Below are 14,924 nucleotides of genomic sequence, written 5' to 3'. Positions count from 1 at the left end.
ATTCAACAACTGGTCACCTTTTGATCTACCAGGCCAGGACAACAGTTGGTGAATTGCCCATGGGGAGACCAGCTTTCTGCACGATACAACTCTGGTGACAGGGGAATCCATTTGGGAGGGAATAGAGTTCAAACTGGACAATTGTCACCTGCAATCTGATGAAAGTCCTCTCTAACCCTCACCCCACTTTTGGTCACAACACCCCCACCCCCCCCAGATATGACATGCTAAAGTCAGCTTTGGTAATTCAAAGTATGAAATGAAAAAAAAACTGAATAATCAAATAGCAAAAATATAAATAAATACAAGACCAATGGGCAGTATTGATACAGATAGCCTGCGTCACAGTGCCCTGGTTTCACAGTACTAAGTTCTATAGAATACATTCAAGACTGCTGTGTTCTTGGGGCCATTAGGTACAGGGAGGCTTTACAACTCAAATCCTCAGCACCATTCAGCACACACAGAACACAGCAAAGAAATACTGAAGTTATTCCCCTATTCCCCCCCCACCACCCCTCCTTACCACCAGCTCACTAGAGTTCAGACAACTTTACTCCCTAAAATATATTTCAATCGTTAGTTCTTGGCTGGATCGTACAGGGGTTCACACTCCAGCGCAGCAATCCCGGAGACGAGGACAACCTGATGGAGCTACTGACACCCAGCAGTCTGGTTCCGTCACGTCATATACCGCGTGATGGCCCTCAGCGCATACAGTAAGGCGGCTTGCATCCGAGCTTCGAGTAGGAGCAGGTTTATGTGCACCTAAGGGAGGCAGGGAAAGAAACACGTTTGTTACCGCGGTGATAGTCCGCTGGAATAAAAACAAGGGTCCAGAATTCAGAAAGGAGAAATATCCTCACTAGAGGTGACAAACCTTTCCAATTTTCAACCCTAGGGAGCCGTAGAGGCTCAAAGCAGATCGATAAACTTCTGAAGGAGGAGTGTCTTTAGCCAGAGAGTGGCAAATCTGTGGAATTCATTGCCACAGTTGGGTGAGGAGGGAAAGACATTGTGGGTGTATTTAAAGTACAGGCTGATAGGTTCCTGATCTACAAGGATGTCAAAGGGCAGGGGGAGAATGGGGTTGAGAGGGAAACTAAATCACAAACACAAAATGGGAGCACAACACTTTGGGCTGAGAGACCTGGGCTGTGATGTAATGATCTATGTTCCAAGATAAATAATGGGAAGAAAGTCAGGAGTCTCAGACCCTGGGAACAGTTAAACAATTTTACTTGTGCTCATTTGGAAAATAAACTACATGACAGCCAGTTCGAAGCACCGGAAAGCAAATGCTATATTTAACTTCATATTGTTAAACTTTAATTTGCAGCAAACCCCAGTTGTGGTGTTTGAACTCTGTCACTGCCATGATCATCATTATGTGCCGTGTCGTATGACATGGGCTATCATGCCTTTTTCATGACCATGATCGTTCTTGGCAAATTTTTCTACAGCGGTGGTTTGCCATTGCCTTCTTCTGGGCAGTGTCTTTACAAGATGGGTGACCCCAGCCATTATCAATACTCTTCAGAGATCGTCTGCCTGGCATCACTGGTCGCATAACCAGGACTTGTGATGTACACCAACTGCTCATACGACCGTCCACCACCTGCTCCCAGGCTTCATGGGACCTTGATCATGTGCTGCACCTTGCCCAAGGGTGACCTGTAGGCTAGCGCAGTGAAGGAGCACCTTACATCTCCTTTGGCAGAGACGCATCTCCATCTCCCACCACCTACTTTGTCATTGTAACCAAGGCAAATTAGTTAAATTGAAACCTTCTCCCCTGTACTGATGAAAGAGTTCCAGTTTATCATTTGTTGAAAAGTTTTGCGTTATGGTGGTTTAAGTCTTGGATCTTTTCTTTCAGTTAGTCCTGACGAAGGGTCTCGGCCCAAAATGTCAACTGTACTTCTCCCTACAGGTGCTGCCTGGCCTGCTGTGTTCCACCAGCATTTTGTGTGTTACTTAACCATGATTCACAATTTTTTCCTCTATTATTCTGTATTGCATTGTACTACTGCAAAGCAACAAATTTCACGACACATGCCGGGGATATTAAACCTGATTCTGAATATAATGACTAAAACCCGTGGAATCCACATCTCGGACATACCTTTTCCGAATGTTCAAAGTGTTTCCAGAAGCCCAAGTACATTCTCTTGGTTGTTTTCTCCGGATAACAAGCTACAGTCTTGATGTAGGTCTTCAGGCTACGTTCTAGAAGCTGATTGACCTCTCCGTAGTCGTAATCGTCATATCTGTTCCAGAGGGAGGGAAAGCCGTTAGACGATTTTGCTCTAAATGTAGCTGAAGTGTGCCTCATCCAGAAAAGCAATTCCAACTGCAACGTGACAAACCTGATGCCGAACACGCAGTGGATGTAGTTCCAAATGGCTCTTCTCAGCATGGAGGTGTCAACGCCACTGTGCATCGCCATGGTGTTGTACGTCAAATTATACACAACCTGAAACTTCTCATCCAAGAGTTGCCCAACTTCCGGGTACAGCCGATTAATTAAGGAGTATCCATGGCCCTCCCAGGAGTAATCCTGAAGAACAGGAGAACACTCGTTTAGTATAATAGACAGGTGTACATATACATAACAGAACACAATAGGAACTGTTCCTTCAGCCCAGAGTTACACTGAACTAAATTAGAAACCAAATGCCTAACGTAATCTTTATGAAATCCTTATGTATTATGTAACCCTTACAACATCATTCGGACTGAAAGAACGATTGTTTTTTTTTTCATTTCACAGGTGCTGCCAGGCCTGCTGGGCTCCCCCACCATTGTGCGTTCCTCTGGATTTCCTGCGCCTGCAGAACCCCGTTTCTGATGCGGTCCTTTCTGTCTACACAGTGCCAGGGACGGGAGTGAAATTCCCACCGTACGCTCTACAAGCTTGGATGGTTTACTTGAGACCACGTGGGCTTCCCCCCATGCTCAGAATACGTAGACGGGTTAGAGTTGGTAAGTTGCGGGCATGTTACGTTGGCGCTGGAAGCATGGCCACACTTGCGCGCTGCCCCCAGCATGTCCTCACCCTGCGCTGACTGCTGACACACAATGCTTTTCACTGTACGTTCTGATGTACATCTGACAAATAAAACTAATCTTTAATCCTCAAAAATGATCACAGGGTTAATAATCTCGCATTATAACCAATATCAAGACCACAAGACATTGGGCTGGCTGGTGGTGTAGTGGTATCAGCACTGGACTTCAAGGCAGATGGTCATGAGTTCAAGCCCAGCCGGGTCCCAACCTGGACAGCAGCAGTATTTGCGCAGAAGAAAGGCCTGGCAGTCTACTCCCGCATCTTGCCATGGAAATCCTATGGACCCTGTGGACTCCAGTTGGACTCGACTAAAGGACTAAACGTTAAGAATATGGGGCAGATTTCAGCCATTCAGACCATCGTGTCTGCTCTGTCAATTCCATCACGGCTGATCTAATTTCCCCCTCAGCCCCATTCTCCTGCCTTCTCCCTGTATCCTTTACCGCAATTATTAATGAAACCATCAAGCTCTACTTTAAATATACCCAATCATTTCATCTCCACAGCCATTTGTGGCAATCAATTCCACAGAAAAAATTCACCCTCGTCTCTGTTCTAAAGGAACATCCCTCAATTCTGAGGCCGTGCCCTCTAGTTCTCGACTCTCCCTACTACAGCAATCATCCTCTCCACATATACTCTGTCTGGGCCTATTAGAATTACGTAGGTTTCGATGAGATCCTCCCTCACTCGATGATGCTCTGAAATAATTATCCTCAATGCGCAATTCCTAGTTGGGGGAAAAACACACACACAATCCCTCTACCATCCTGGACCTTCACCAATCCCAGTGGGATCAGAGGTGTTTGACAGACGGAGGTTACCTGGGCACGGAGCGTCGGAGGGGGTTGCTCCCCACGCGTGCTGAAATCCTTGTACCCAAAAGCCGCATCTTCGACAAAGCACGACAAGTTGGTCGACGGCAGTAACTCATTATCATCCGCTGAGGAAGAACGGTGGCCATGAATTAGAAAAACTCAGACATACAGGAACGAAACAGGCTCTTCGGCCCCTTGCGTCTGTGCTTACTGCCCAGCACTCATCACACTGACCTTACACCAGTTCCGTATATTCTCCCCACTAGAGTTGCAGGGTAATGCTGCGACTCCATAAAACCCGAGTTGGACCACACCTGGAATACTGTGTTCGGTTCTGGCTGCCTCATCATAGGAAGGAAGGAGCACTACAGCACTGAAACGGGCCTTTCAGCCCATCTAGTCCATGCCAAATGTGGAAGCTTCAGAGAGGGTGCATAGGAGGTTTATCAGGATGCTGCCTGGTTTGGAGAGCATGTATTATGAAATGAGCTAGGGCTTTTCTCTTTAGAGTGAAGTAGGATGAGAAATGACTTGCTAGAGGTGTACAAGAGACATCAAGTAGACAGCCAGAAAGTTCCCCCATACGCCCCCCACCCCCACAAGGGCAGAAGTGGCTAATATGAGGGAGTATCACGTGCTGAAAGAAACGTAGCAGGGATTTGGTTTCTGGAACGCCCAGGGTGATATTAGGGGCAGCTAGATTAGAGACTAACGGAGATGGGAGTAGACTCTCACATGGTGGATTGGATAGTGGACTACTTGACAGATAGACCTCAGTATGTGCGGTTGGGAGACTGTAGGTCTGACACAGTGGTCAGCAGCACAGGAGCGCCGCAGGGAACCGTACTCTCTCCGGTCCTGTTCACCCTGTACACATCAGACTTCCAATATAACTCGGAGTCCTGCCATGTGCAGAAGTTCGCTGATGACACGGCCATAGTGGGGTGTGTCAGGAATGGACAGGAGGAGGAGTATAGGAAACTGATACAGGACTTTGTGATATGGTGCAACTCAAACTACCTGTGTCTCAATGTCACCAAGACCAAGGAGATGGTGGTGGACTTTAGGAGATCTAGGCCTCATATGGAGCCAGTGATCATTAATGGAGAATGTGTGGAGCAGGTTAAGACCTACAAGTATCTGGGAGTACAGTTAGACGAGAAGCTAGACTGGACTGCCAACACAGATGCCTTGTGCAGGAAGGCACAGAGTCGACTGTACTTCCTTAGAAGGTTGGCGTCATTCAATGTCTGTAGTGAGATGCTGAAGATGTTCTATAGGTCAGTTGTGGAGAGCGCCCTCTTCTTTGTGGTGGCGTGTTGGGGAGGAAGCATTAAGAAGAGGGACGCCTCACGTCTTAATAAGCTGGTAAGGAAGGCGGGCTCTGTCGTGGGCAAAGTACTGGAGAGTTTAACATCGGTAGCTGAGCGAAGGGCGCTGAGTAGGCTACGGTCAATTATGGAAAACTCTGAACATCCTCTACATAGCACCATCCAGAGACAGAGAAGCAGTTTCAGCGACAGGTTACTATCGATGCAATGCTCCTCAGACAGGATGAAGAGGTCAATACTCCCCAATGCCATTCGGCTTTACAATTCAACCGCCAGGACTTAAGAACTTTTTTAAAAGCTATTATTAATGCTTTTTGAGATAGTGATTTAGATGCATATCATATTTTTTTACTGAGTTAAGTATTGTATGTAATTAGTTTTGCTACAACAAGTGTATGGGACATTGGAAAAAAAAGTTGAATTTCCCCATGGGGATGAATAAAGTATCTATCTATCTATTTATGGAACTCTTAGCACAAGGATGATGGAAAAATGGAGGGCCTCATGAGCGGGAAGGATTAGATCGATTTTGGAGTGGGTTAAAGGGTCAGCACAACAAATGTGGGCTGAAGGGTCTGGACTGTGCTGTATTGTTCTATGTACCTTCCAGATTCCACTCACTTGCACACTGGGAGCAATTTACAACGGTCAGCTGGAATTAATTATTGTCTTGTGTATCAGGTTACAGTGAATAGCTCACCTCGCAACACCGTTCATACAGATCAAATCATTTCACAGAGCATTGAGCTGGAATAAGGATCTTGGTGGTGGGGGGGGAATCCAGAGAAACCAGGAGGAATCATAAACCACAAGGCATACACAGAGGAGCAAGATTAGGCCATTCAGCCCATCGAGCCTGCTGCATCCACAAAGAACCCAGGCAGTCTCAAGGAGAACGTGCGTACTCCACACAGACAGGGGGCACAGGTCAGCGGTGCGGTGGCTCAGGAGAGCTGAGGAGCAGCCGCGGTATTGGCTCGCGGTCATTGGTTTACCTGCAGGTGCAACAAACGAACTTTCCCGCTTCTCGTTTTCAAAGCGTGTTGCCTTCTCCTCCTGACTCGCTTCTTCACTCTGGCGTCCTTCCTGCAGCAACTTCATTCTCTCGATGAGGGCCTCCAGCTCGCGCATTTCTTCCCTGCTCTGAGGGGGTTCAGATAGCACGCATTAGGGAAAACCGGGAAATGGGGCAACACTGTGTGGTTTTGTATCAGTGGTTCTATTTAATATCGGAGAATTATGTAGTATACAAACTAAAATTCTTGCTTTACAGGGATATCCACAAAATAAGTAACCCCTAGAATGAAATTCAGCATCAGAACCCCTAAAACCTCTCCCCCTCCCATGGGCATGCATTGATGCCCCTCCTCCCCCCACTTGCACCAGCACCAACCACCTCGTCCTCTACCCTTACCGTATAAAAATAGCAAAATTCCCCAAACTGCAGCCCACAACTCAGCACCTGGGATTGCAGACAAGACTCCTGCACTCTCCCCCCCCAAACGATAAACACAAAGACCAGCTCACTAGATCGAAGCTAATTATGGAGACCTGTTAGATGACCTGGTGTAGGGAACTCTTCATCAACGTAACCGAAAAGGCGGCCAGATTAACTCCAGGTACGCGAACTTGTTTGTCCATCGCTGTCAGCTTATTTTCCTTATTTCTGTTTTTGGAAGTTTTGCTGTAGTTTATAACTGACTGCAGACGTAATGTTGAGGTTTTATAAAGCACTGGTGAAGCTTCACATGGAGTATTGTGAACAGTTTTGGGCCCCTTGTCTAAGAAAGGATGTGCTGACGTTGGAGAGGGTTCAAAGGAGGTTCACGAGAATGATTCTGGGATTGAAAGGCTTCTCACATGAGACGTGTTTGCTGGCCCCGGGCTTCTACTCACCAGAATTCTGAAGAATGAAGGGGGATCTCTTTGAAACGTATTGAATGGTGAAAGGCCTTGATAGAGTGGATGTGGAGAGGATGTTTCCTACAGTGAGAGATTCTAAGACCAGAGGACACAGCCTCAGGATAGAGGGACATCCTTCTGGAACAGAGACGAGGAGGAATGTCTTTAGCCAGAGAGTGGAGAATCTGAGGAATTCACTGTGAAAGGTGGCTGTGGAGACCAAGTCTTCATGTATATTTAAGGCAGAGGTTGATAGCTTCATGATTGGTCAGGGCATGGAGGGATACAGGGAGAAGGTGGGAGGTTGGGGCTGAGAGGAAAATGGATCAGACATGATGAAATGGTGGAGCAGACTCGATGGGCCAAATGGCCTAATTTTGCTCCTATATCTTATCGTCTCTATGCTATAGCAGCAATTTAATTCCTTCAGTACCTTTGGGAATAGCCAAAGTTCCTAAACTGCGGAATTCAACACCTGAAACTATAAGGGATGTGGACTGAGATGGCACTTATAAACGCCAGTTCAAAACCTATTTAACAAACAGGAGAAAATCTGCAGGTGCTGGAAACCTGAGCCACACACACAAAATGCTGGAGAAACTCAGCTGGCCAGGCGGCGTCTGTGGAAGAGTATAGTTGACATTTCGGGCTGAAAGCCTTCGGTAGAAACGTCGACTGTTTACTCTTTTCCATAGATGCTGCCTGGCCTGCCGAGTTCCTCCCAGCAGTTTGCGAGAGGAACTTGCTTTTAACTTTTTTTTCTCGTCTCTTTAAAGTAAATTTTATTATCAAAGTACATACCTATCACCATATACAACCCTGAGATACATTTTTTCCCGGACATACTCAATAAATCTATAGAATAATAATCATAACACAATCAAAGGCCGTCCAACTGGGTCACTCAACCACAGTGCAAAAACCAACAAACTGTGCAAATACAAAAAGAATGAAATAACGACAAATAATTAAACAACAAATATTGAGGAAGTGCGATTTGAAGAGTCCTTGAAAGTGAGTCTTTAGGTTGTGAGAATAGTTCAATGATGAGGGAATTGAAGTTATTTTCATGTTTGTGCTTTATCTCATTGAAAAGCACGTTGAACTACATCATCTGGATGAAAAGCGCTCTATAAATAAGTTCTTTTTATAACATGAAATTAAGTCACAACGATAAACCGAACAATTGATCCCACTTTACTATCGTTCACTGTTGCCTGATAAGGCGTCTGTGTCTGGCTGCTCTTCCTCTGCGTTTGAGTGGTCTCCCTCTCCCTCGAGGCCGCCAGAGAATGTTCCTGGAGCTCTGTGATTAAACGACTGGTCTGGATTCTTTTGGTTTTAAGGCTTTCACATTCTGTGCTTTCACCCGTTCTTTCTCGTTGCCATCAGAGTGACTTAATTTGGGGGTTTGATGTTCTCACAGTTCGCCCGACTTGCGAGAGTGTGAGAGTGTGAGAGTGTGAGAGTGTGAGAGTGTGTGTGAGTGTGAGAGTGTGAGAGTGTGTGTGTGTGAGAGTGTGTGTGTGTGAGAGTGTGTGTGTGTGAGAGTGTGTGTGTGTGAGAGAAATAGGTTTGATGCTCTTGCTGCCATTGAGTGATTTAAATTTGGGTCAATTTGTAAGGATCTTTGTGCGTGGGGGGGGGGGCCTTTATGCTTTTCTGTGAACAACTTCCATGGTTTTGTTTGTTCCGTGGCTACCTGGAGAAGACAAGTTTCAGAGGTGCATACTGCATAGATACTTTGTTTAAAATTCACATGATTCAAAGGTTCAAAGTTCAGGTTGCTGCAACCCTGTCTAAATGTGCTTTTCCTCAGAATGGTAGGAACAAAGCCTTTGTCCATTAAAGTAATTGGCACCCAGTTAAACTAACCCACAGCCACTATCTGAACATGAACCAATCTTTTCATCTTTTAAATATTCGACAGCCGCAAACAGTGTCACATATGGGGTTAGTTTTCTTGTCGGTCAAAAGCCGCTTCCACCATGCCAGTAATCCACTGGCCCGTTTGAAGGAAGCCAAAGCTGTTTCTCATGGGTTGCTTTGCATGTCATGGCACTGGAGTCCAGTTTCAGGCACCACAAGGGCACAAGAGTAGTACGTGTGGGAGGCTCAGCCTCGTTTCCTTCATCCCCAGGCCTGCTTCAGGCAGAGGTCGCAACCAGTGCTGAAGAACCATTGGGAAAGTGCGCTGCAGATGTAGCTGGGTATCTGAACATAGAAATCTCCAGCACATTACAGGCCCTTCGGCCCACAATGTTGTGCCGATCATGTAACTTACTCTAGAAACTGCCTAGATTTTCCCTAGTGCACAGCCCTCTATTTTTCCAAGCTCCATGTACCTACCAAAGAGGCTCTTAAAAGACCCTCAAACATGAAGAAGTCTGCAGATGCTGGAAATTCAAGCAACACACACAAAATGCTGGTGGAACGCAGTAGGCCAGGCAGCATCTATAGGGAGAAGCGCTGTCGACGTTTCAGGACTGACGAAGGGTCTCGGCCCGAAACGTCAACAGCGCTTCTCTCTTAAAAGACCCTATCTGGTTGTTGAACGTTTAGTTTTGTAGTTCGTGTAACTTGGGGGGGGGGGGGGGGGGTCCTGGAAGTTTGCTCGAATGTTTTACTGATGGTAAATAAGTGATTAATCTGCTTATTTGTAATCCGTGTCTTCTGCCTCGATCAAACCCGTGAACCTGCTTCCTCATTCGAGGCAGCGTTGTCGTATCTGCCTCTACCGCCACTCTCGGCGCTGCATTCCAGGCATCCGTCACTAAAGAAAATTACTTGCCCGGCACAACTTTGAGATCTCCACCCTTCACCTTAAATGTACGCCCTCGCGTCTTTGACACTAACCCTGGGAAAAGACGCCAGCTGTCGATTTTTATGTCTGATTTTATAAACTTCAGTCTCTTCTCAGCCTTGGGCTCTGCAGAGAAAACAGCCTCAGTTTGCTCAACGTTTAGTTCAGGGGTTCCCAACTTTATGCCATGGACCAATACCATTAACCATGGAGTCTGTGGACCCCAGAATGGGAACCCATCTAGTTCAACCTCTCCTTTAAGCAAAGTCTGAGCTTCACAATTCATGAAGTGACTTGTGCAGACTTAGAACACAGAACAGTACAGGTCCTTCAGCCTACAATGTTGTTCTGAACTTTTAACCCATACCAAGATCAATCCAGCCATTTTTCTATCATCCACGGGCCTATACCTATCGTCTCTTAAAGTGTCCCTCATTTAAATTCCTCTCCCACCACCCTGGCAGGGTATTCCAACCATTGCTTCATTCTGTGTAAAAGAACTTGGCTTTGACATTCTCCCCCCACCCCCCCCAAACTAACTTCCTCCAATCACCTTAAAAGAATGCCTGCAGGTAAAGCTGGTTTTGGTTAAGAGATGGGACAGAACATGGAATGCTACAGCCCAGTACAGGCCTTTCAGCCCACAGTGTCGTGCCGACCTTTTAACCTACTCCAAGTTCAATCTAACCCTTCCCTCCCATGTCGTCCTCGGTGAAAGTTATGGCACAAGCAAACACGCGAAAGAGAATTCCTGGAAGCGCGGTTTTCCGTGAACAATTCTGTAACAGAAGTGTAGACCTCGATCCTGGTTATAAGCCAGTGCAGGCAGAATTCCAGGCCACAAAGACTGACGTAGCCATGTAACCAATCAGCTGACAAGTAAGTATATAAAGGCCAAGCACTCGGAGGGCACCCGACGAGTGAACAGCGCACTGATGTCTCCTCGTATGGTGACGAAACGTTTGCAAATGGATTGTCAAGATCAGAGAACAACTCAACCCAACCATCAGCCACCCGAGCTGCACAATTTCCAAGTTATTTCCAACACAAAGTCTTCCTTTTTTTTGTATCATCCATGCGTCTAGCTAAGAGTTTCTTAAATGTACATTAAAATTATTTCAAAATATGTCCAATATTCTCTAAGAGAATCTGCTGCCAATCTTGAACCAGATTCAAGCCCATTGCAAAGTGTCAGAGAGCACTAGTGCTGGGAATCTTGTCTACACAGGGCTCGTGGCAGAGGGTACTTGTATGTCAAGAGGTTCACTTACTACACTGCGGTTGATAGCTTCCTCCGAGCCGCTGCTGGTGGAGCTGTCCGAGTGACAGCTGCCTGGAGACGGAGGTCTGAACGTGTAGCCGCCGTCCTGGTCTGGTTCTGGCCTGATACCGCAGCCCAGAACAAAGGAAGCCAGCGAGTGGTAGTGCGTGAGGAGGACGACAGCGTGGATCAGCTCAGCCAGCGACCAACTGCTCTCACCGGTCTTCAGCAGGTTCTGCAGGGACACAAAGTAAACTGTTGACACAAGGATGCCGAAATCTGGGGCAAGAGGACACTCAGGATGGAGCGGCGACACTTCATATTCCATCTGGGCGGCCTCCAACCCGATGGCATGAACATCAATTCCCAAACTCCCGGCTTAAATGTTTGCTCGAAGTGTTTCACTGATCGTGAGTAAGTGATTAATCTGCTATTTGTAATCTGTGTCTTCTGCCTCGCTCACCAAACCCGTGAACCTGCTTCCTCAAAACAAGCGGCTTTGTCAAATCTGCCTCCACCACCACTTACGGCACTTCATTCCAGGCATCCGTCACTAAAGAGAATTATTTGCCCGGCACAACTTTGAAATTTCCACCCCTCACCTTAAATGTACGCCCTCGCGTCTTTAACACTAACCCTGGGAAAAGACGCCAGCTGTCGATTTTCATGCCTGATTTTATAAACTTCAATCTCTTCTCAGCCTTGGGCTCTGCAGAGAAAACAGCCTCAGTTTGCTCAACGTTTAGTTCAGGGGTTCCCAACTGTATGCCATGGACCAATACCATTAAGCAAGGGGGGGTTCGTGGTAATTTCTCCCCTCATCCTCTTTTTTTTTTCTATTTCCCCATTCCTGTTCCTCCCTTACCCCTTCTCTCCTCACATGTCCATCAGCTCCCTATGGCACCCTTCCTCCCATGGTCCACTGTCCTCTTCCATCAGATGCCTTCTTCAGCAATTACCTTTTCAACCTGTCACACCTTCCAGCTTCTCTGCCCCCCCCAACCACCTTCACTCTCACCTATCCCCTGCCAGCCTGTACTTCCTTCCTTTCACCCCACACCTCCTTATCCCAGCTTCTGCCCCCTTCCTTCTCCGTCCTGAAGGAGGGTCTCCACCCGAAACGTCGACGGTTTATTCATTTCTGCAGATGCTGCCTGACCTGCTGAGTTCCTCCAGCACTTTGTGTGTGTTGCTCTGGATATCCAGCATCTGCAGAATCTCGTTCATTTTTGCTGATCAGATTGGATGCCTTGTGTGCAGCTAAAGAAATTTGGCAAGCTCCATTGAGCCTCCATTTCCGATCAATCCACTGTGGAAAGCATCTGATCTGGAAACATCACAACTTGGTACGCCATCAGCTCGGCCCAAGACCGCAAGGGACTGCACAGAGTTGCGGGCACCATTGTGCGTGCTCTCCGTTTGGTGAGAGCCACGTTTACTCCCTCAAATAGGTGAGGCAGCACAAAAAGAACACACAGGCACTCAGTTAATGCTACTGTTACACGAGAGATTATTCTAATGGGCTGGTACTGCACAGGATCAAAGCTGCTGGAAGTTGTGAGCTCGGTCAGCACCATCATGGGCACTAGCCTCCCCTGTACTCAGGACGTCAAGGAGCGATTTCTCAACAGTAGCTTGTCACATTCATTCTGGTCATGTTGTAAGCGTTATGCATACTGGAAAAGTATTTTTCACTGTTTCTTTGAGGCTTTTGGGAAGCAGTGGGAACCGGACCCACTCATAGCCATCCTTGGAGCAACAAGCTCCCTATCTTCAGTCAATAAGTATGAGAAAAAATGGCTGTATTGTTTGGAATGGTGATTGCTAAGAAGTTAATCCTGCAAATGTGGAAAATGGACTCTGTGCCTACATACGATCTGTGGCTGAGAGAACTGGCAAACACTTTACATTTGGAGAGACTGAGACTATGTAATGAGGACAGAGGGGACATCTTTGAAAGCATATGGGGCCCTGCATTGGACTTTCTTACAGGGTTGGTGCGGTGCACCTCTGCTGTGTATGTTTACTTTTGCCTTTATATTATTCTCCCTTTTGCTGCTCAATATTTAATTTGATTTTTTTATGGTTGTGGTTTTTGTGAATGTGCTGTATTTTTTTGTTGTTTGTTTGTAGGAAAAAAGAATTAAAAAAATATTTTTTTAAAAAAGCAGCGATTTCTCCAAAAGGCGGCATCCATCATTAACGACCCCCATCACCCAGGACATGTCCTCTTCTCATTGTCACCATCGAGGAGGTACAGGAGCCTGAAGACAACACTCAGTGATTCAGGAACAGCTTCTTCCCCTCTGCCATCTGATTTCTGAATGGACATCGAACCCGTGAACATCACCTCACGACTTTGTTTCCCTCTTCTTTTTTGGCACTACTTACTTAATTTAACATCTTTAAAAAAATATATACATACTTCTTTCTATAATTTCAGTTTTTATTAGGTACTGCAATGTACCACTACCACATAACAACAAATTTCATGACATACCATAAGATACAGGGGCAGAATTAGGCCATTTGGCCCATCGAGTCTGCTCTGCCATTTCATCATGGCCGATCCATTTTTCCTCTCAGCCCCAATTGCCTGCCTTCTCCCTGACTAATCAAGAACCTATTAACCTCTGCCTGTAATATAGCCAACGAATTAACCTCCAAGCCTCCTGTGGCAATGAATTCCACAGATTCACCATCCTCTGGTTGAAGAAATTCCCTCTCATCTCTGTTCTAAAAGGACACCCTTCTTTTCTGAGGCTGTGACCTCCAGTCCTATATGCTAGTGATAGTAAACCTGCTTTCAATTAGTCTAGAGCATGGACAAGCAAGGTGGGGACAGCAACATCTTATAGAATTGCTCCATATATGAAACCACATGCTAATTACTAACCTCCACATTTAACCAGGACTCGACAGACGATTGTTCATTAATATACATTAATTTGAATATATTGCTGGTGACTTGCCTCTATATGTTCTTTTGTGATCAGCCAGGGTCTGTGGGCCAAGATCTTGTTGATTTCATTGAGGTTCCTCATTTTCTGTGGCACAAAGTTCAACCCGTTCAACCACTCAGGATTGCCTCCGACTTGGAGGAACTCATTGATGTGAAGGCTGGCGAGGTAGGAGCACTGATGTCGGGCGGCGGCCTGCAAAGAGACGCGGGGAGGAGGCAGTCAGCCACACATTTCATGCTCGATTTAAGAAACAAAAACCACACACTGGCCCTACGAGCAGTTGTCAACGTCTCCAACACCAACCCCGAAGCAGACTAAACAAATTTAAGCACAGAGGTTAGCGCAACACCATTACAGCGCCAATGACCCGGGTTCAATTCCCGCCTCTGCCTGTTTTGCACATTCTCCCCGTGACCGTGTGGGTTTCCTCCGGGTGCTCTGGTTTCCTCCCACAGTCCAAAGACGTAAAGGCAAGAGGGTTAATTGATCAACAAGGGCTCGATGTTACTGTGCTGCATCTCAAAATAATGGAATAGAAACTTCAGAATTCTGCACAGCATTTCTTGGATTCTTGGAAACCAGGGATCACCAGATTTCCAAATACCACGGGAATCCAAGGACATTTATTTACTGAGATCCAGCCTTTGAGCCAGGCCACCCAGTAACCCCTGATTTTACTGTGACCTGCCTCCTAATCGCCGAACAATTTACAATGACCAATTAACCATGTGGAGAACAGACAAACTCTTTACAGGCTGCAGCAGGTATTGAAC

The 14,924-nt window shown here is 46.4% G+C and overlaps 1 protein-coding gene across 3 annotated transcripts in view; it reads right to left on the bottom strand.

Moving 5' to 3' along the window:
• Positions 1 to 532: 532 nt before the first annotated feature.
• LOC140715860 (sestrin-1-like) overlaps positions 533 to 14,924 on the bottom strand; it is a 116,645-nt gene continuing 102,253 nt past the window's right edge. For all 3 annotated transcript variants that reach the window (XM_073028334.1, XM_073028335.1, XM_073028336.1), the window contains 7 exons: positions 14,161 to 14,343; positions 11,199 to 11,423; positions 6,218 to 6,365; positions 3,898 to 4,016; positions 2,370 to 2,560; positions 2,126 to 2,270; positions 533 to 768 (listed from right to left, as the gene is read on the bottom strand). In XM_073028334.1, coding sequence (XP_072884435.1) covers positions 682 to 768; positions 2,126 to 2,270; positions 2,370 to 2,560; positions 3,898 to 4,016; positions 6,218 to 6,365; positions 11,199 to 11,423; positions 14,161 to 14,343 — 1,098 coding nt within the window. In that variant the 3' untranslated portion in view covers positions 533 to 681. The remainder of the gene's footprint in view (positions 769 to 2,125; positions 2,271 to 2,369; positions 2,561 to 3,897; positions 4,017 to 6,217; positions 6,366 to 11,198; positions 11,424 to 14,160; positions 14,344 to 14,924) is intronic.

This window comes from Hemitrygon akajei, chromosome 24 (assembly GCF_048418815.1).
Source record: "Hemitrygon akajei chromosome 24, sHemAka1.3, whole genome shotgun sequence".
In the NCBI taxonomy this organism is placed as follows: Eukaryota; Metazoa; Chordata; class Chondrichthyes; order Myliobatiformes; family Dasyatidae; genus Hemitrygon; species Hemitrygon akajei.
Note: the sequence above shows the minus strand (reverse complement) of the source record. Positions and strands in the feature narration are given on the sequence as shown.